At 44.8% G+C, this 20,897-nt stretch overlaps 3 protein-coding genes across 5 annotated transcripts in view; 2 read left to right on the top strand and 1 right to left on the bottom strand.

Moving 5' to 3' along the window:
- Positions 1 to 5,632, top strand: part of DNAJC2 (DnaJ heat shock protein family (Hsp40) member C2) — a 27,565-nt gene extending 21,933 nt beyond the window's left edge. The window contains exons 14-17 of one of the 2 annotated variants that reach the window (XR_014492871.1): positions 629 to 743; positions 2,048 to 2,155; positions 3,395 to 3,549; positions 5,475 to 5,632. Coding sequence is in view for 1 of the 2 variants with exons in the window: in XM_083365851.1 (XP_083221977.1) it covers positions 629 to 729; positions 2,048 to 2,155; positions 3,395 to 3,549; positions 5,475 to 5,549 (439 nt within the window). In the remaining variant the exon portion in view is untranslated. The remainder of the gene's footprint in view (positions 1 to 628; positions 744 to 2,047; positions 2,156 to 3,394; positions 3,550 to 5,474) is intronic. The other variant, XM_083365851.1, reaches the window with a different exon arrangement.
- SLC26A5 (solute carrier family 26 member 5) overlaps positions 1 to 20,897 on the top strand; it is a 306,769-nt gene that overhangs the window by 85,323 nt on the left and 200,549 nt on the right. The gene's annotated exons all lie outside the window — the stretch shown is intronic.
- Positions 5,626 to 20,897, bottom strand: PMPCB (peptidase, mitochondrial processing subunit beta). 2 transcript variants are annotated; one of them, XM_083365852.1, is made up of 13 exons: positions 20,776 to 20,897; positions 18,598 to 18,738; positions 17,218 to 17,304; positions 15,536 to 15,665; positions 13,836 to 14,034; positions 12,959 to 13,038; positions 12,310 to 12,422; positions 10,987 to 11,130; positions 9,685 to 9,845; positions 8,503 to 8,588; positions 8,311 to 8,399; positions 6,931 to 7,006; positions 5,626 to 5,992 (listed from the first exon to the last, which is right to left on the bottom strand). In XM_083365852.1, the coding sequence occupies exons 1-13, from the start codon at positions 20,872 to 20,874 to the stop codon at positions 5,928 to 5,930; spliced, it is 1,470 nt and encodes a 489-aa protein (XP_083221978.1). In that variant the 5' UTR covers positions 20,875 to 20,897; the 3' UTR covers positions 5,626 to 5,927. The 2 variants fall into 2 exon arrangements, 1 of the variants encoding a protein (XP_083221978.1); XR_014492872.1 differs by lacking the exon at positions 8,503 to 8,588.

Below are 20,897 nucleotides of genomic sequence, written 5' to 3'. Positions count from 1 at the left end.
CATACCCAATTCCTGCAACCGTTCGTCGTAGGGTTTAACCTCCAAAGCCCTTTCATCTGCGCTCCTTCCTAGTTCACACAAAGATCAAGCGAGGGAGGGGGAAGCATATTCAGATTCAGCTACATTCTCTCTGTTAAGGGAGCCATCTGCTATCTGCTTCACACCTGCTAAAACGTCCTTGAAAGGTTTCCAGACTTCCGAGTCTTCAGCCAGCTTTTGTAGAATTGGAGACGGTTTCGTTTCTCTAACCCATCAGAAAACAACACCTCCACACACACACACCCCACTTACTCTAATGGCAAGATGAAAACAAGAGGGGCACACAGCTGCCAAATTTTTGCTCTTATAACAAACATTTGGTTTATTCAACGGCTCCTGTGTTCCCTTAATGACCGCTGCAATATCTGTCACATTGCTGACCTGTTTTACAACCGTCATGACTTAAAAACAACGGACAGGCTCCGTCACAAGTCATAAGTTAAGGACTGCCTGTATTTTTATTTTTCTTTATATAAGGACATTTTGCTTTTTTTTGCTTTTTTTTTTTAAAAAAAACCCTTGCGATTTCCTTTCAAAAATTTAGTAAAAGCTCGGGGCTGATTTGCTTTTTTGTTTTTTTCACCCATAGATGGGAAGTCATTGCCAATTATATGAATTTGCACTCCACCACGGGGATAAGGCGAACGGCAAAAGACGTCATCAACAAAGCAAAGAGCCTCCAGAAACTTGGTATCGTTATCTTTGTAAGATGGTCTGCATGCTTTCATTTTTTTTTAATTGACCTTTTGTTTTAAATTCAGTGTTCAACCTGCGGGGTTAAAAATCAGGTCTGGCTGTCCCTGGAAATTTTCCCATCATCCTCCAGTCTGAAGCCGAGGGAGGAAATCTTCAAATCTACTATCTCTCTTTTCTTCCTTGATATCTCTGCTTTCTTGCTGTTGCACAACATTATGTCTGAATGCCTGAATGATTGATGGCTCTTGTTATCATTCAGTAACCTCTTAAATCAGGGGTCTTCAAACTTGGCCCTTTTAGGACTTGTGGACTTCAACTCCCAGAATTCCTCAGTCAGCTATTTTGATGAACCCGCGGGCTTGGATTCGGACCAGGGGTCTTCAAACTTGGCCCTTTGATGACTTGTGGGCTTCAACTCCCAGAATTCCTCAGCCAGGCACGCGTGCCTGGCTGAGGAATTCTGGGACTTGAAATCCACAAGTCATCAACGGGCCAAGTTTGAAGACCCCAACTGCTCTTAATTAAAAGGTTGTCATTAAAGCAGAATTGCCATTAATTTGAAATGAGATTTTTAGGCCTGTTCAGAGGCACTTACTTCGGTGCATCCAGCGATTGTAAAAACTAGTGTAATGGAATTTGCACCGGACAAAAAAACTCTTGGCTTCTAGAGGTTTACTGCAACACGCTCATCTGATACTACACGTGTATCGAACTGTTAGCTGCTGTCACTGCGAACATACATTAAATGGGGTTTCTGCTCCTCCTGCTGGAGGCCAAATTGCTCCACCGATATAGATTTATCAAAGAAACGTAATTGGGTGGCCTTTCAGGAAAATAATAATAAAAAAAATCAAACTCCGATTAAACAGTTGTTAGCATCGCAAAATAATCAGAAATGGCTTTTTTTTTAAGAATTGGGGGATGCTTAAACTAGGTGTACAAGCCTTTTGCTTCTGAGTAGGAAAAATAGGGGACCCTGTCTTAAACTGACTCAACTTTCATTCCCAAGTTGCTTCCAAGAAATGTTGTAGACATGCAGACTAGATAGACGTGTGAATCAGTTACGGCGTCTGGAAAGAATCTCCATGTAGTGGGGGGGGGAGAAAGCGGTCGTTATTGAATATTATTACGAAATCCTCCCAGTATTCAGTCTGCAAGCGAAAAAGGACGCGTTGTGTTCCCAGACTTGAATCGTTGGAGCATAGATGAAATCTTGACTTAAATCAAAAAAGTTGATGAAGACTCGCTCGATTTTCTTTCCTACGACTTCATTAGCCGGCGTTTTCTCTCAAAACGTTCTCCTTGTCGTTAGATCCCCACCAAAAGGACGACATCAACAAGAAAGCTTTCGATAAATTTAAGAAAGAGCACGGAGTCATACCCCAAGCAGACAGTGCCGCCCCGTCAGAACGTTTCGAAGGTAAGCGGAGAACCGCTGACGCGTCTGTTGGTGTATTCTACTTGGGGATCACGTTCCTTTAAATCACAAGTCCCCCAACCTTTTGGGGCGCCAGGGACCGCTTCCGTGCAGAAAAGTTTTTCCGCGGACCGGAGAGCGCGTGGTTTTGTGTGCTGCCTGCATCCCACGGACGGGGCTTTGCTTGTTTGTGCGGACCTTGTTTGTTGCTGGCCTACCACGGGCCAGGCGGGTTGGGGACCCTTGCTTTAAAGGCCAGGATGTGCTGATAACAGAAATCCTCGAATTATAACCGTTCATTTTGTGTCCTAATATCAGTAGAGCCCAGTATTAAGAAGGTATATTTAGATGGAACGAAACAGAACGGAACAGAACAACAGAACAAAATAGAACAGAATAGAAATACAGAATAGAATAGAATAGAAGAGGATAGAAATACAGAATAGTAGAGAAGAGAAGAGAAGAGAAGAGAAGAGAAGAGAAGAGGAGAATAATGGAATGGAATAGAATAGAATAGAATAATAGAATAGAATAGAATGGAATGGAATGGAATAGAATAATGGAATGAAGAATAGAATAGAATAGAATAGAATAGAATAGAATAGAATATAGGAATGAAGAATAGAATAGAATAGAATAGAATAGAATAGAATAGAATAGAATAGAGTACAGAATAGAAAATAGAATAGAATAGAACAGAACAGAATAGAATAGAATAGAATAAGGGAAAATAGAATAGAATAGAATAGAATAGAATAATAGAATAGAATAGAATAGAATAGAATACAGAATAGAATAGAATAGAATACAGAATAGAATAGAATACAGAATAGGATAGGATAGGATACGATAGGATAGAACAGGATAGAAATACAGAATAGAATAGGACAGGACAGTATAGGATAGGAGCTGGAAGGGACCCTGGAGGTCTTCTAGTCCAGCCCCCTGCTCAAGCAAGAAAACCTAGGTCCGAGGCCATCTCAGACAAGTGACGAGATATATTTAGCATTTTCACTGTGTTGCCCAGACAGCCTGAAGTATTGGGATTCCTTCAAATTCGCAGACCAGATCAGGAAACAAAGCTAGCGCTGTCTTTGGGGAAGCGACTCGTGGGTTTTCAAGAACCGTTATTAAAAAGACGAGACGCGCTTCGGTGGGGAAGAAAGCTACCCATCAGGCCATGGGAAATATTTTCAAGGGAATTCTTTCCAGGAGAGTCCCCCGCTCATTCGTTTCCCACAGTCTCATTTACAGACGCCTCTCCGTGGACAACCGAGGAGCAGAAGCTTTTAGAACAGGCTCTGAAAACGTATCCGGTGAACACCCCCGAGCGATGGGAGAAAATAGCAGCCTCCGTCCCGGGCCGATCTAAAAAAGATTGTATGAAGCGATATAAGGTGAGCCAATGTCGGTTCTGCTTTTTTCTTTTTTTTCTTTTAGTTTTAAGAATTAAAAACGCTAAACACACCATTCAGGACTGGAACGGGTGTAACTTTAGGCCGGGCTTTTCAACCTTTTCACCCGTTGTACCACTTTTAGGATATGGCAACATCCGAGTACCACCAGTCGGCTAGCAAGGTGTCAAAAACTTGACCAAAAAAAAAAAGAGGAAAAAAGTGACGAAGTACAGGTAGTCCTCGACTTACAACAGCTCGCTTAGTGACTGTTCGAAGTTATAGTGGCACTGAAAAACGTGCCCCCCAAGCCACAGCCGAGCAAGACACCTGCCTTGCCCGCCCGGCGGCGCTCTTCCTCCTGTCCGAGGTTTTCAATGTGAACATTTCTGTTGAGGATTGGCAGCGGGGGTGGGGTGGCGGGGTGTTTGGTTTTTATTTTCCCCCCCTCTGCTGGGTGGTTGCAGCATTTTTTGGCTGCTTCACATGACCCTGGGACACTGTGACCGTCATAACTATGAATCAGTAGCCAAGCATCTGAATATAAATCACAAGACCCTGGAGATGCTGCAACATTCCAGCTGATCAGCGCATCTTCTGGGCTCAGCAGCGCCGAGCTCCACCTGGATCCTGGCGCTGATCCTGGCGCTTCCGCTGAGCCCTGACAGCCCTGCAGCTCCAGCCGTCTCGCTCAGGCTTGTGCAGTGCTGGCACCGATTCAGCTCATTCCCCTCCCCCGCTACCACTTTTCTAGGATGGTCGCGTATCACCTGCCAGGTGCCAATGTACCACTGGTGGTACCTGTACCACTGGTTGAAAAGCCCTGACTTTGGAGACCGGTCATAAATTCAGCACACTGCTGTAAGTCTGAACAGTTGCGGAAGGAATAATCCGGTCCTAATTCAAGGACTACCTACCTGTTTGTAAAGAAATAGCAAGGCCAGTCTTCCTGAACTTTCTTACCTGGGGCTATTGTCGACTACGACCTGCTTAAACCCGTGAAGTGCAGGTAGTTCTCGACTTATAACATTCGTTTAGCGACCACTGAAAGTTAGCACTGAAAAAAAAAGATTGTTTTCCACAGGATCAGGTGATCAAAATTCGGCCGCTTGGTTCACATTTACGATGGTCGCAGCGTTCTCCTGGAGGTCACGGGATCCCCTTTTGCGACCTTCTGACAAGCAGCGATTCAACCACTGTGGCAAGAGAGGTCGTAAAATGGGGCAAACCTCACTTTTAACAACTGACTTGCTTAGCGAGGGAAGCTTTGGCCTTAATTCGACTCAATTCGTAAGTCGAGGACTGCCTGTATTTTTAAATTTCGAAGCGAGAAATTTAAATCCAGCATAAGCAGATCAAAATCTGCCGGACGGTGGGCCCAAGATTGTTACCTGTGCCCTGCTTTTCTTCCAGATGAACCTCTTTCCCCTGATCTTAACAGATGCTGCGAGCCACAAACACACACACAAACACACACACACACACACACACCAAAGCCATGGATGGTCTTCGTAGCCTATAATGACAAATGTTGAATTTGCTAACCGCTTGCAGTGCTTGCGTAGTATTGTAGGGCCAAGGGTCTCTTCAGCTGCTCTTAACCTGCTCAGGCAGTGATTCCCAACCTTTTGTGGCTTGTGGCCCAGCTTGGGGGGGGGTCGTGGGGGTTAGCAGGCCGCAGGTTGGGCTGCAAGTTGAGCTGTGCGCGCGTGCCCCAGCCCGCTGCTCGTGGGAGTTGAGCTATGTGCGCACTAGTGCACGCCAGCCCATCTCTCCCGCAGCCTGGTTCCGAATACGTCACAACCCGGTAGGGGGCTGCAGCCCAGGGGTTGGGGACCCCTGTGCTAAGGAGCCTCTCTCCTGGATTAAATTTTTTTTAAAAAAAAAAATGGCCAAATTCCATTTATTCTTCCTTCCTTTCTTTCTAGGAGCTGGTCGAAATGGTCAAGGCCAAAAAAGCCGCTCAAGAGCAAGTAGTGAATGCTGCTAAAACCAAGAAATGAGATTTTCCCCCTCCTTCCGTGACAATCCTTAGTGCGTGTTTTTGTTTTGTAATAAAATTAAAAAAAAATACAAATGCAGAATATATTTTTCGTTTTATTGTCTTTTTTTTTTCTAGACACCAGCCCTGCCGGTGGTTTTTTTTTTCCCCCCAAGGCTGCGTTGTCAGTTCGGTCAGACAGATTATCGGGGGGCAGCAGGAAAAGCCAGTCGGTGTCAGGCTGGCTTTATTTTTATTTTTTTATTTTTTAAAATTAAAAAGCCTGCCGCTCGGTTAAAAGGGGAACAAAAATCAGCCCTCTAGTCCTAAAAGTTGAACTGTTTGCCGCCAAGCTCTCCGAGGATCTCGTTCGATCTTCCAAGTCAGCTCGCCAAGAGGATCAACCCCGAAGCCAATACATGCCACTACAGAGTCGGTCGTAATTGGGCAGCTGTTCGAGAGGGCCTGGAATGAGAGAAAGGAAGCTTACTCCTCGGTGTCAAAGCTGGCGAAATGTTTAAAGAAGGAAATCACAGGTAGTCCTCATCTTACAACAGTTCAAAGTCACCGCGACGTAAAAAAGATGTTGAGACTCTAGAAAAAAGAGTGCAGAGAAGAGCAACAAAGAGGATCAGGGGACTGGAGGCTAAAACATATAAGGAACGGTTGCTGGATTTGGGTATGTCCAGTTTAATGAAGAGAAGGACGAGGGAGGACATGATAGCCATGTTCCAATATCTCAGGGGCTGCCCCAAAGAAGAGGCAGTCAAGCTATTGTCCAAAGCGCCTGAAGGCAGGACAAGAGGCAATGGATGTAAACTAATCAAGGAGAGAAGCAACCTAGAACTAAGGAGAAACTTCCTAACAGTGAGAACAATTAACCAGTGGAACAACCCGCCTCCAGAAGCTTTGAATGCTCCAACACTGGAAGTTTTTAAGAAGAGACTGGACAGCCCTTTGTCTGAAATGATATAGGGTTTCCTGCCTCAGCAGGGGGTTGGACTAGATGACCTCCAAGGTCCCTTCCAACTTCATCATCATCATCATTATTATTATTATTTACAACGGCACTGAAAAAGGTGAATTTTCACGGTTGCGATCTTTGCAGCATCCCCACGATCACGCGGTCAAAATCCAGACGCTGGGCAACCGACTCATATTTATGACGGTCCCGGGGTCCCGGGGAGTGTCACGTCGATCCCCTTTTGCGACCTTCTGACAAGCGAAGGCAATGGGGGAAGCCAGATTTCATTTAGCAATCGGGTTGCTGACTTATCAACGGTGGCAAGAAAGGGGGCGAAACTCATCGAACAAAGTGTCTCGTTTGACGACAGAAATATGTGTGTGGGGGGGGGCGGAATCAGAAACAGTGGCCATAAGTCGAGGGTTAATTAAGTACTTACCCACGGCTGCAACTGCAGGGCGCTTGTTGTAGATGTATTTTGTACACACATCCTTGATGGTCTGAGCGTCGACGGCCTGAAATAGGAAACGGAAACTTGATTTTTGAACAAAGCTGAAGGCCCAATCGACAGCCTACCAGGCTGGCAAGATATTTTCCGTTTTATAGACAAAAGATCAAATTTTGCAGAAGGGACAATTGCCATTTTTTTCACACAACGCAGACTTACGAAAGTCCAATAATACTGACAAAGCTGGGTGACTTTCTCTCAGCCCAGGCCACCTCACAGGATTGTTGTTGTGGGAAAAACGGGGAAGGCGTGTTGGACGTGTCTGCCACCTTAAGTTATTGGTTAAAAATAATAAAGACGGGATGCACATAATAAAATTTGCCCTGTATTGCCCTGTTCACCGCCCTGAGTCCTTCGGGAGAAGGGCGGTATACAAATTAAATTATTAAAATTATTAAAATAGCTTAAGATTTCCCCTTCATATTGTATAACCCTGTACAAAATGTTTTAGAGATGGCCTTTAACACCGGTGAGGTTAGCAAAAGTGTTTAAAAAATATATCAAGCAATTGTTGGAAATGTAGACAAAACCTAGGCACTTATTTCCATCTTAACCAACAGATTTTGGTTAAGAATACACACATGGTTAGAGAAAATGACTAAAAAAAACCAGATTTTAAGCCCAAACTTTTTTCATTAGGAAATTATGAGAAAGAGTGTATATATCTAATTTTACATGTATTAACTGCAGCGAGAATTGTGTTCGCTCAACACTGGGAAAAAATGATTTACCAACCGAGGAAGAGTTGCATTAAAAAAAAATAGAGTGTGCAGAAATGGATGGATTGACATTGAAAACGAAAGAGAAAGAAGAGTCAGTTTATTTTAGAACGTGGGACACCTTTTATCAACGGCTAGAAAAATAAGGTCGGGAGAAAAGAATTTAACATGTATTAGTAAGTTAAATGTTGGAACGCAGACAATATGTTGCTGATAAAATATTAAGCACCTGTGATTATAAAAAATTAATATATAGATAGATGATAAGATAGATGATAGATGACAGACAGACAGACATACTGGTAGATGAGAGAGAGAGAGAGAGAGAGAGAGAGAGAGAGAGAGAGAGAGAGAGAGAGAGAGAGAGAGAGAGAGAGAGGGAGAGAATGATGGACACAGAGACAGACAGACCAGATCAGATAGATAGATATAATGATGGACAGACAGACAGACAGATAGGTAGATAAGATTTCCTTTCAGCCGGCGGGAAGTCTCGCCTCCAAAGATTTACACCTAACACACACACACACACACACATACACACTGTCCCAACCGTACATGTTTACTGATTGCACGCATAAATGTTCCTTACTTCAATTCTTGCTTCAAGTTCAGGAATCGGGATCCGGCGATTGTAGCACAGCATCTGCCGTCCGATGTCTTCGCAAATGGGAGTGGAACCTAAAATTACAGATCCTTAAAGCGTGTCTGTCAATTAATTAAACCGAAGAGGAAGAAAATAATAATAATAATAAAAAACCCCAACTAGCTATATAGATCGTACCGTCTAGTTGTAACAGCATGTTCGTCTTCAGCAGGTTTTTAGCACGGGCTACTTCGCTTTCCGTAACGCTGGTGCACAGACGTATCCTGTCCAGATTGAAAGATGATGAAGGGACTGACAGCTGCCAGTTTACTTTGTAAGGTTTGGTTCTGTTCTCTCCAGGGGACTATTTAGTGATTTTGTCTGGAATGTGGATAATCCTCAATTTACGATCGCAGCTGAGCCCAAATTTGTACTGCTAAGCGAGATACTTGTTGAGTAGAGTTTTGCCCCGTTTTAACGGCCTTTCTTGACGTTAAGTGAATCACCGCAGTTATCAAATTAATAACGTGCTCGTTAAGTGACGGTCAGAAATTTGGGGGCCAATTGTGGTTACAAGTGTGAGCACTATCCACAGAGCTTTAGGGACACCCTGGACTAAGCGGCAGAAATTTGCCTCCGCTTGGCTATCCCTGAAATATTATTTAAAATACCTGCAGTGTCATCAACGCTCAAGTTACTCAGACGTTGGGAAAAGGAGAGAACATTTGTAGCCCGGGATCGAACTGTGCAATCTGCTGCTCTCTTGAGCTTGGTTGTTACGGACGTTTCTTTACCAAACTAGGTTAACATCATCAGGCGATCTTACCTAGCTGGGCAATGAAACGTCTGCAAGAAAATAAGCCAGCTCGGAGAGTACCAAGGAGTCTGTTTTGGAAGATTTTGCGTCATCTGCACACGGATACTGCTGCGCAGGGGTTGTCAAGACCAACTCACACTTTCAGTGACATTCCGCTTCCGCTCGCAGCTTGACCACGGAAAGGGGAGGAGGAAATGCAAAGGTCGTGGGGGAATTGCGTCGTGCGCAGCGCCGGTTCCCGTGAGGCTGTGCTCCAACCCAAGGACCCATCGAACAACGTGTCCTAGTGTGGGTGGGTGGCTCCCCGTAACAAAACAAACAGAAGCGACTGGCGGACGTAACGGATTGTGACCGGCCCACAGGCAAAGCGGGGAAATTAGCTATGCAAGCTTTTGCCTGGGAAACCTAGAGCTGGTTTTGCTTCGTCTGCGCCAATGTAGTTGATCCAGTAAAGTTTTATAGGTTAAAATGATGTCCCAGGAGTTTCTTTTTTCTGGATCCGCCAACTGGACAGTTGGTAGTTAAGGTGGCAGTTAGTTCCAACTCAAAGTTGCTGTCCTTACCATTCCCTCTGAACGTAGTGCATCATATCCTCCAGGGTGGCTCCTTCACAAACCATATAAAGACCCCACAGTCCGGTATCCGTGTAACAAGTATTGAAAGATTGGAAGCTGTGGCAAAGGTTGCCGTGACACGCAGCTTGAGCTAGCTTGCTGGAGAGATTCTGTTCAAAGAGAAGAAGGGAAACAAAGCTTTTGAACGCCCCTCCGAGCTCAGAAAAATGGAAGGGGTTGGGTTTGTAATCACTCGTTCCCAATTTATAAAGGTAAAGGTAAAGGTTCACCCGCACATGCGTGCTAGTCGTTTCCGATTCTAGGGGCCGGTGCTCATCTCCGTTTCAAAGCCAAAGAGCCAGCGCTTGTCTGAGGACGTCTCTGTGGTCATGTGGCCGGCATGACTAGACGCCAAAGGCGCACAGAACGCTGTTACCTTCCCACCATAGTGGTCCCTATTTTTCTACTTGACTTTTTACGTGCTTTCGAACTGCTAGGTTGGCAGAAGCTGGGACGAGTAACAGGCGCTCACTCTGTTACGCAGCACTCGGGATTCGACCCGCCAAACTGCCGATCTTCTGATCGACAAGCTCAGCGTCCTAACCCACTGAGCCACCGCGCCCCAGATAGATAGATATAGATAATAGATGATAGAGATGAGATAAAATAGAGATGAGATAGACAGAGATGAGATAGACAGATATAATAGATGATAGAGATGAGATAAAATAGATGAGATAGAGATGAGATAGACAGAGATATAATAGATGATAAGAGATGAGATAAAATAGAGATGAGATAGAGATGAGATAGACAGATATAATAGATGATAGAGATGAGATAAAATAGATGAGATAGAGATGAGATACATATAATAGATGATAGAGATGAGATAAAATAGATGAGATAGAGATGAGACAGACAGATGAGACAGAGAAATCATCAGAACTTCATAAGTCATAATTCTCCTTTTCCAAGGAGATTGTAACTTTGAACAGCTGTTAAGTGATCGGTTGTAAGTCGAGGATTTCCTGTAATCAACAGACCAACCAAATAATTGCTACAGAAGAGTTAAAGACTCATTTTTGCCTTTTCTGGGGGGGCGGGGAGAAAGCCTATTCCGCCTTCCCTCGTTGCCTCATCGCCCTACACGGCATCAGGAGACCCAGGGCTCCCTTAAGCCGGAATGCAGAACGTATCCTGGCTTATTTCCCTGGAATTCATGTCCTTAAAACCAGGCGAAGCCTTTATGGGGAGCCGTCCCAGTAAGCGAAGCAAGAACTCTTTAAGACCGCTCAGTGGCTCACTCACCATTCCCCCGCCGAAAGAACGGTCCCAGTTGCCAATGAGGGTGTTGGCCACCATCAGAGGGATGGTGTCCGGGTGACACCAGCCGGCTGCTTCCACCGCAATGGCCAGGTGCGCCAGGGGCATTTTGTCATCTCGAACTCGGATCTGGGAAAATCAACAGGCAACAAGGAACAAAGCGGCCCAGAGAAGTTAACCTCACGGCCACCCCCCCAAGCTCCCGGCTTCACACTCAAATGGATATGAAAACTCACAATTTTGGTGCCAACAGCTGAATTAAGCCGTAATCCAGGAAGAATTTAAGGGGCAAGTGAGAGATAGATGCCCCTAAGGCAGGGGTAGGCAACCTTGGCTCTTTTATGGCTTGTAGACTTCAATTCCCAGGTTTCCTGAGCCAGCATGGCTCAGCTTGGAAACCTCGCCCTTTCCCCTCAGCATGGCTGGCTCAGGAATTCTGGGAGTTGAAGTCCACGAGTCATAAAAGAGCCACGGTTGCCTACCCCTGCCCTAAGGGGGAATTGATCTATGTGTGGCTGAGAGTTGATAACTTGGAAAACAACACAAAATGAAATAGAAATAAGGAGATTTGTGAGTTCTAGTCTCCAGCTTCAGGTATGGAAACCAGCTGGGTGATTCGGGGCCAATCACCAGGAGACAGTGAGTTCTAGTTCCACCTTAGGCCTCAAAGCCAGTTAGGGGACTTTGGGCCAATCACCAGGAGACAGTGAGTTCTAGTTCCACTTTAGGATTGAAAGCCAGTTAAGGGACTTTGGGCCAATCACCAGGAGACAGTGAGTTCTAGTTCCACCTTAGTGTTGAAAGCCAGTTAGGGGACTTTGGGCCAATTCACCAGGAGGCAGTGAGTTCTAGTTCCACCTTAGAGTGGAAAGCCAGTTAAGGGACTTGGGGCCAATCACCAGGAGACAGTGAGTTCTAGTTCCACCTTAGGCTTGAAACCCAGTTAGGGGACTTTGGGCCAATTCACCAGGAGGCAGTGAGTTCTAGTTCTACCTTAGGCCTGAAAGCCAGTTAGGGGACTTTGGGCCAATCACCAGGAGACAGTGAGTTCTAGTTCCACCTTAGGATCAAAAGCCAGTTAAGGGACTTTGGGCCAATCACCAAGAGAGGCCGAATTCTACTCCCGCCTTAGGTGCAAAAACTGGCTGGGTGACTTTTTGCCAGCGTGCCCGGCTGAGGAATTCTGGGAGTTGAAGTCCGCCAGTCATAAAAGGGCCAGGTTTGAAGACCCCTGTAGCATGCGATCAACCGTTCTGGCGGGGCTGCTGTTGCCTCAGGCCCCTCGCAGACGAAAGAGCCCCCACTTACTTCGCTGCCGGTGAACTGGCAAGGGGGCAAAACCGGGGCGCCTTCTTTCTTAATGGACGGCAGGTTGCCAAAATGGTATTTTGCCAGCTCGAGCAGTTCCTCATGAGCGACTCCTAAATCAACGACATACATACATTCTTTTAGAAAGAGTCGTGGAGGCCGCTTGGAGGTTTACCTGCGTCCTCAGGGTCACCTGAGTGGTGCAAATGGGCGCGGAGCCTTCTTGGAACTGCTGAAAGGATTGTGTTGTAGACTGGAGACAGATGATGCCACATTCCCCCTCCCCCAAATCCATTGAGGGAGGGCTGTTCAGTTTTGACTAGATGGCCTCTTGGAGCCCCCTTTCAAACCAGCGGTCCTCTCTGTCCGAAATGTGGACTTTGCTGTCTTGGAAAGAGCGGCCTTGTTCTTTCAAATGCAGGTGGACTCCTGACTCTTGTCCTGTTGGGTTTGCTCTCCTACGTTGTGTCCTGCGTTTGTGGAGTTTATGCGTTTAGCCCTGGATATCCCTAGATATTGGGTCTTGGGCATTTGCAAAGAGACTAACAACGATGCCAAGCAGCAAAGTGTGTGTGGGGGGGGGAGAGGAAGAGAAACCGAAAATAAATCACGCAACTATTACAGACCGACAGACCGGCATCACACCAACCTCCAGCAGACGCCAGGACAATCCTCGGTCCTTTGTAATGCATCGTTATATATTCCACCAAATCGTTGCGGTTAATGGACCTGTCAGATGAGAGAAATGAAGAATATATATATCAGCCCAGGTTCGAATCTCAGAAGGGTATAGCTGACTGAGGACGACTAAGGAGTCAGAAATGCATCTCAGTTTCCCTTTAATTCTTTGTTAGTAATTTACAAATATATGAATTGTCCGGTGTGACTACTGCCTGTTTGATGGCCTTCAAGATAGGCTGAAAACAGGAAATAAAGATTTGCCCCATGTTTGGGGCCTAGCAAGGTAATCTAAATAGTTAACATTTGAAACATATCTTCCCTTGCAGAAAAAAGCTAACAGAGCGAGAGGGACCTTGTGGCTTAGAGGCAAATAACACTGCCTTGTATGCAATCAGCCCAGGTTCGAATCTCAGAAGGGTATAGCTGACTGAGGACGACTAAGGAGTCAGAAATGCATCTCAGTTTCCCTTTAATTCTTTGTTAGTAATTTACACAAATATATATACACACACACACATACACATACATACAGTATATATCACTCGGATTGAAAAAAAAAGACGAGCAAAAACAACACACAAATTATAAATACGGGTAGTCCTCGACTTAGTGACCGTTCAGTTACGACGACATTGACTCGTATTTATGATGGTCACTGTGCCCCCGGGGTCACGTGACCAAACTCCAGACGCCTGGCAACTGACTCGTATTTATGACGGTTGCAGTGCCCCTGGGGTCACGTGATCAAAATTCTGCCAGAGAGGATCCCGCTGACGCTCTCTCTCTTTCTCTCTCTCTCTCTCTCTCTGACTTAACGACGAGGAGCTGAGACAGGGGGAACCTACTTGATGTTCTCGGTGGGTCCTAAAATCGTCCGTCCCAGGGCTGTGTTTTGGTAGGCGGTGGCGTGAAGGTAATCGAAGACCACTTCCTGCAAGTTGGTCTCCACTTCCTGCATTTCTCGGAGGATCACGCCTCGTTCCCGCTCAATCTCGGCCTCCCCCAGGGTGCTGTTCTGGATGATGTCAGCAAGGATTTCAACCGCTGGAGTCAAACGAGACAAGATGGAAAAAAACTCGCAGGGTTGCAAAATGCAAAAGGGCGCCGTTTTAATTCTGACGGGTTTTTCCAAGGACATTTTTTCCTTGGGGGAATTGTCAAACAGGCGCGGGTCGCCTTCGACTTGTAACACTAGCGACCGTTCAACGTTAGTACGGCGCTGGGGGAAAGAAAAAAAAAGGGACGACTGTTTTGCCCACATCCCACCGCGGTAGCATCCCCGTGGATGCAGGATCGGAATTCAGAGGCGTGTCGACTGACTCGTATTTATGACGGTCACAGTGTCCCCGAAGGGGGTCATGCGATCCCCTTTTTGCGACCTTCTGACGAGCAAAGCCAATGTGGGAAGCCGGATTCGCTTAACAACCGTGTTATTAACTTAACCACTGCGGCGATTCACTTAGCGACTGTGGCAAGAAATGTTCGTAAAGTGGGGCAAAACTCCCCGAACAACTGTTTCGCTTAGCAACAGGAACTGTGGGCTCCGTTGCGATCGTAAGTCAAGGATTGCCTGCACTGCTATGGGTAACCCAGAGCGTCACAAGCAGAGGAAAGTGGCAAAACGCTCTCTTCATGCTTTTTCTAAATTTTTATTTTTCATTTGTTAACCTTAAATTTCAGTAAATTACCAATTAAGACATCACAATCTGCTCCAGATTAAGAAGGCAGGAAGAAAGTGATTGTAATTACTGATGGGACAGCTCAACGTGATTTGAATATGTGAGACTGTTCAGAACATCCCATCATGTTTTTTTTCTGAATGGACCAAAGGAGCGTGGCCTGCAGGAGACCTGACTCTGATCATTCTGCATCCCTCTTGGCTCCAGCCACCGACGCTACTACAAACTAGAGCTGTGTTTCAAAGACAGCAGGGAAGAATATTATTATCGCAGTCAAGACAGATGTTCAGTCCGGACTTTGGACGTTTTAGCCACCTACTGAGTCTTTCCAAGGACCTGGAATAGGTAACTGCGGATGTCTGATGACGTTAACAGGTATATGTCACAGGATGTCAGCTGTTGCAAGCCAAGCTGCCTTCTGCAATTTATTTAATTTATTTATTTATTTATTTTATTTAATTTTTATACCGCCCTTCTCCCGAAGGACTCAGGGCGGTGTACAGGGCAATACAATAAAATACAATATATAAAAATTAAAAAATATTAAATACAATAGCCCAATTTAATAAATTACAAAACGTTGTAATTGACCCGACGGGGATTTTGTCAATGCTAATGGTGTTCAAGTTATGGTCCAGGTGTTTGGGGATTGCACCCAAGGCGCCCAAATTACTACTGGCACTCCCCTTTGCTTTATTTGGTTATTATTAAATTGATCTGCCACCCACCTCATGGTTGGAAGCTTCTCTGAGTGGAATACGCCTAAGGAAGCACGGTAGCCGGCAGTCAGCCCATATTTAATCTGTTGTTTGCCAAAAACAGCAGACACGTACCTCATCAAAAAGAATTTCGGAGCTTGAAATTACCTCTCGGCAAGTCTTTCGAGAAAGCTTTTGCGTAATACACGGTTTGTTCCCTCGAGGTGTAAGCGTTAAGGTGAGCGCCCATGTTCTCAATCTCCAGCTCCAGGTCCAACTGAGATCTCTTTTTGGTACCCTGCGATTTAAGGATCTGCAGTTATTTCAACTGGGGAAGCGATAGGAAAAGGAAGGATAAAAAAGACACCATTTATTGGCTCTTCATAGCAATTGCACTCAGACGTATATACTGCTTCACAGTGCTTCACAGACCTCTCTTAAGTGGTTTACAGAGGCAGCGTGTTGCCCCCCCTCCCAACAATCCAGGTCTTCATTTTACTGACCTCGGAAGGATGGAAGGCTGAGTCAACACTGAGCCGGTGAGAATCGAACTCCTGGCGGTGGGCAGTGAGTTAGCCTGCAATATTGCATTCTAACCATTGCACCACCAGGAAGGAGAATGAGAAAGGGAATAAGAGAGGAAGGAAGGAAGGAAGGAAGGAAGGAAGGAAGGAAGGAAGGAAGGAAGGAAGGAAGGAAGGAAGGAAGGAAAAGGGAGGGAGGGAAGGAGGGAGGGAGGGAGGGAGAAAGAGGGAAAGGAAGAGGGGGAAGGGGGAGGGAGGGAGGGAGGAAGGAAGAGAGGGAGAGAGGGAAGGAATAGTAATAGCACTTAGATTTATATACCGCTTCACAGTGCTTCACAGCCCTCTCTAAGAGGTTTACAGAGTCAGCGTGTTGCCCCCAACAATCAGGGGTCCTCGTTTTACCGACCTCGGAAGGCTGAGTCAACCTTCAGCCCCATCAGGATCGAACTGCTGGCAGTGGGCAGAGTTAGCCTGCAATGCTGCATTCTCACCACGGCTCCTTTTAGACAAACGCAGCGTGCGAGCTCTTTACTAGTGATTTCAAAGTATTCCGGAAACCACCAGCTTTGCCTTAAAATTCTGGCAGCTGACCTGTTTAGGGGAAGCAAAAGCAGCCCAACAGGTGACGCCTAAGACTATAGCAGGTTTATCTGAGAAGCTGGGAATTTTGACAGCACTTGAGGCGGGCCCGACAACAACATGCCGCAATGGAGGATAAGGGCCAAGCATAAAAAAATAAAATAAAATCCATTTGCATACCATCAAAGTGCTGAAACTGTTTTCCTGCGGCATCCTCCAGCTTTGCAGGATGATGGGCTACCAGGATTGTCCACATGATGTAGTAAAAAAAATGTCAAGATAGAAGAAGCTTGAGCAGTGCCATTAAAGCTCCACCGGCTTTTCGTGGCAGCCATCTTTCCTTTTTGGACCACATCTGACAGACATGCCTACCTACCAACCTCACTTTGTTATTGTTTATATGTCAGGGGTCTTCAAACTCGGCCCTTTTATGACTTGTGGACTTCAACTCCCAGAATTCCTCAGCCAGGCACGCGTGCCTGGCTGAGGAATTCTGGGAGTTGAAGTCCACAAGTCATAAAAGGGCCAAGTTTGAAGACCCCTGACATATGTTCTACCATGCCTTATTCTCTGCAGGTTCAACCCAGGCAACTTAACACTTTTTTAGTTCTTAAGGATCCTCACTGGGCCTCCGAATGGCTCAGAGGAATTCTTGCAAAATAAAATAAAAATGCAAGCAGCGACCTTGGGCCTTTGCACGCACAGAGTCAGAAATGAATAAATGAAAAACATCTTTTCAGAACTTGCCTTAAAAGCCATGTGCTCCAGGAAGTGAGCCGTCCCGTTGTTTTTCTCATTCTCGTATCGGCTCCCGGCATCGATCCAAAGCCCCACCTTGTTCAGAACACATTATTTATTTATTTTTTACTAAAACAATAAAACACGGCTTCCAAAATGCCGAGGAAACCAGAAGCAGCTGACTTTCCCTTAAAGGGCTAAAACTTTACAATGACAAACTTGGTCTTCAGGTGCTGTAATATGGAGGAACAGCTAGAAAGGTCTAACATTTTAGTGCCCATTTAAGAAACCTTTCTAGGCTACTGATAGCTCTGTATTTCTTTTTTTTTAAAAAAAAAATATGTTTTTGTTTTTTAGATATCATCAATATTTGGTAAACAGTGTCTTGTCTGGGTTTGTATTTACAAATAATCAATAACACTTAGTGTCTATTGTTCCATATTCCACAGACTAGCTTTCCTTGATTTTCTCTCCTTCCAACAATATTCTCTTTTATCAACCTTAAAATAGTACATTTCTTGATAATTTTAGAAGGTAACAATTAAATACCTACGAATATCCTCCACCTCATTATTAAGCTTCTTTTGTAATTAATCATCTAGGTCACCTTATCATAGATCCTGTTTTTAGAGTTCTCGTATAAATTTATTTTCCCCACAATATTCAAAAGAACATATTTTTACCTCTTAAAGTAGAGCAGAGTAGAGTAGAATGGAATAGGTCAAAATGCAACAGAATTAGAAATAAAGAATAGAATAGAATAGAATAGAATAGAATAGAATAGAATAGAATAGAATAGAATAGAAAATAGAGAATAGAATAGAATAGAATAGAATAGAAAATAGAGAATAGAATAGAATAGAATAGAATAGAAATATAGAATAGAATAGAATAGAATAGAATAGAAATACAGAATAGAATAGAATAGAATAGAATAGAATAGAATAGAATAGAATAGAATAGAATAGAATAGAATAGAATAGAATAGAAGTACAGAATGGAATGGAATGGAATGGAATGGAATGGAATAGAATATAGAATAGAATAGAATAGAATAGAATAGAATAGAATAGAATAGAATAGAATAGAATAGAATAGAATAGAATAGAATAGAATAGAATTACAGAATAGAATAGAATAGAATAGAATAGAATAGAATAGAATAGAATAGAATAGAATAGAATAGAATAGAATAGAATAGAATAGAATAGAGCTGGAAGGGACCTTGGAGGTCTTCTAGTCCAGCCCCCTGCTTGAGCAGGAGAACCTATACCATCTCAGACAAGTAACTGTCCAGTCTCCTCTTAAAAATCTCCGGGGATGGAGCGCCCACGACCTCTGAAGGCAAGCTCGAGAAAGGACAGTTTCCCCCTGACCAAGGTTACTTACCGTACACGTTGTAAGTCCAGAATCTTCAGAAGCCACCCTCAAGCCGTTGTCCAGAGTCGAGACTTTCGTTTCGGGGACATTCAGGACGATTTGGGGTGCTACTTTAGTAACCGTGTATCTGTTTCTCCCAAGGTGGAAAGCCTAGTTTGAGAAAGAAGGAAAAAAAAGTATCTCATGAGCAATAAGGTTAAAAAAATATAGAGAGAGTCTTAAGTTTATTTAAGAGAAATTAAAGTCTCCGTTATTTCTTTTGCGCCAGAGCCAAGGCCACGCGGATTCCATTTTATGCCCGCCTTATTTTTGTGAGCGCGATAAGGAGAGTTCCTAGGGAGCAAAATGCACACCGAGTCCTCGCTTTAAGGAGAGGACAATTTCCCCAGGTTACACAGTAGACATTGTGGGTCTGCTCCAGGCAGTCCTCGACTTACGAGCGCAGTGGAGCCCAAAATCTCTGCTGCTAAGCGAAAACTGAAAAGGGGGTCCCTCTGTTATGAAGGCTTTTTAATTAATTCAACCTTTTTTCTTTAATGCCGCGTTTTAACTGGAAATTCAGGGAGAGCCAGTTTGGTGCAGAAAAAAAGGAAATAAAGGAAGTTCTAACGCGTCAAGCCTTGGGCACAAAATCTGCTGAGGGACCTTGGGCCAGTCACTCTCCGTAAACCCCAGGAAGGAAGCAATGGCAAACCACTTCCAAAATTTTGCCAAGAAAAATGCAGGGACTCTTCCGGGCAGTCACTGGGAATCAAGACTGACTTGAATGCACACCAAAAAAAAAATGTAAAAAAATTCTAGAGCAGTTTATAGACAATCAAGGGGGGGGAGAGAAGTCCCTGTTCTCTGGTTGATAAGCAAAATCTCCAAAATATCACCGCTTCGTCTGTGATTAATTCCCAGAAAGAGTTGTCTCTTCTTAAGTCTGATTCAAACCTAGATGTTACGGAGTGAAAGCAGCACACAGGCCAATCCATGGTTTAAAGAATAAACAGGTGACTGAGTTTGCGAAATCTTCTAAACCTATAAACCACGGGCAAACCACAATGAAGTGTTGACGCACGAAGGCTAACCACAACTTTTATCTGTACCTATTCTAACTGCAAGCAATAAATCTTGGCTCCTTCTTATTTTAATTCTATATTGGGATCCCCATGTCAAAACAACTCACCTTATCTGCGGCCAGAATCTGAAAATAACATTTAACACAGCACAGTACTTAAGCAAAACGCTTCAGCTGAGATCTGCATACGTGGGATTGCTTGGGGTAGATTGCAGGGGTGACACCGGAATATAATGTTATCATATTTTATCTATCTTTTAAATTATTGTACTCTATTCCAATTTTACTTTAGACTGTATTTTATTCCAATTTCACTTTATTTTATCCCCATTTCATTTTAAATTGTGTTTTATCTCATTCCATTTTAAATTGCTTTTTATCCAGTTTTAGTAATAATTTGTTTCTGGAACTTTGCACTTTGATATGGCCCCAGGGCTAATCAGTAAATAAATAATTATATTTCTATTTCAGCCTCAAGGAGAGACCGGACAGCCATTTGTCCAGAATGGGTATTAGGATCTCCTTGCATTGACAGGGGGTTGGACTAGAAGACCTCTAAGGTCCCACCCAACTCTTGTTATTCTACGTTCTACGTTCACAACTTCCAATGGGCAATCCTGGCAATAATAGAGGTTAAGGCTGGATTTTGGAGCAATTCGAGAAAGAATTCCGAATTGATCCTTAACAAACTCTAAACAAGGTGCAGGAATCCCCATGGAAAGAAAGGGGGGGGGAGGAAAAACTGCCCGATGTTATACAGCACCAACTTGGCAACTTTAAAGACTTGTGGACTTCAACTCCCAGAATTCCCCAAGCCGGCATGCTTAGCTAAAGAATTCTGGGAGTTGAAGTCTACCAAATGGCTACATAAGGGTTGCCAGAGCTGTACTGCAAGAAACCGCTAGATGGCGGCACTACATAGCTGCCATCTGGCGGTCTTCCGGCATTCTACCGCCCAGGCCGCCTCGTTTATGCCGCGATCCCGGCCACAAGACTACATCTCCCAAAATGCAGCGCGCCAAGCAGGCCTTCTCTGATGGGAGGAGGCCCGCCGCCGTGGAAAAGCGGGCCGAGGCGGCCCAACCGTCCCCTCGCAGCCCGTCACGTCCGAATCGCCCCCTTACCCGCTGTCCGGGGGTTGCGCACCGCGTGCTGAGGTGTCCCGGCCGGGTCCAGAAAAGCCGCCGGCCCGCTCGGCAAGCGGCGGACACGGCCGTCGCCATCTTGGTTGGCAAGCGAAGGAAAC

The sequence above is a fragment of the Vipera ursinii genome (genome assembly GCF_947247035.1).
Source record: "Vipera ursinii genome assembly, chromosome: 6".
NCBI classification, from domain to species: Eukaryota; Metazoa; Chordata; class Lepidosauria; order Squamata; family Viperidae; genus Vipera; species Vipera ursinii.
Note: the sequence above shows the minus strand (reverse complement) of the source record. Positions and strands in the feature narration are given on the sequence as shown.

Coding starts and splice junctions, on each gene's coding strand:
- PMPCB (XM_083365852.1), bottom strand. CDS start 20,874: ATGGCGACGGCCGTGTCCGCCGCTTGCCGAGCGGGCCGGCGGCTTTTC. Junction 12,423..12,958: donor TGTCCTGGCGTCTGCTGGAG/GTTGGTGTGATG, acceptor TCGTTGATTTAG/GAGTCGCTCATGAGGAACTG. Junction 7,007..8,310: donor AACTTGAAGCAAGAATTGAA/GTAAGGAACATT, acceptor TTCCTATTTCAG/GCCGTCGACGCTCAGACCAT.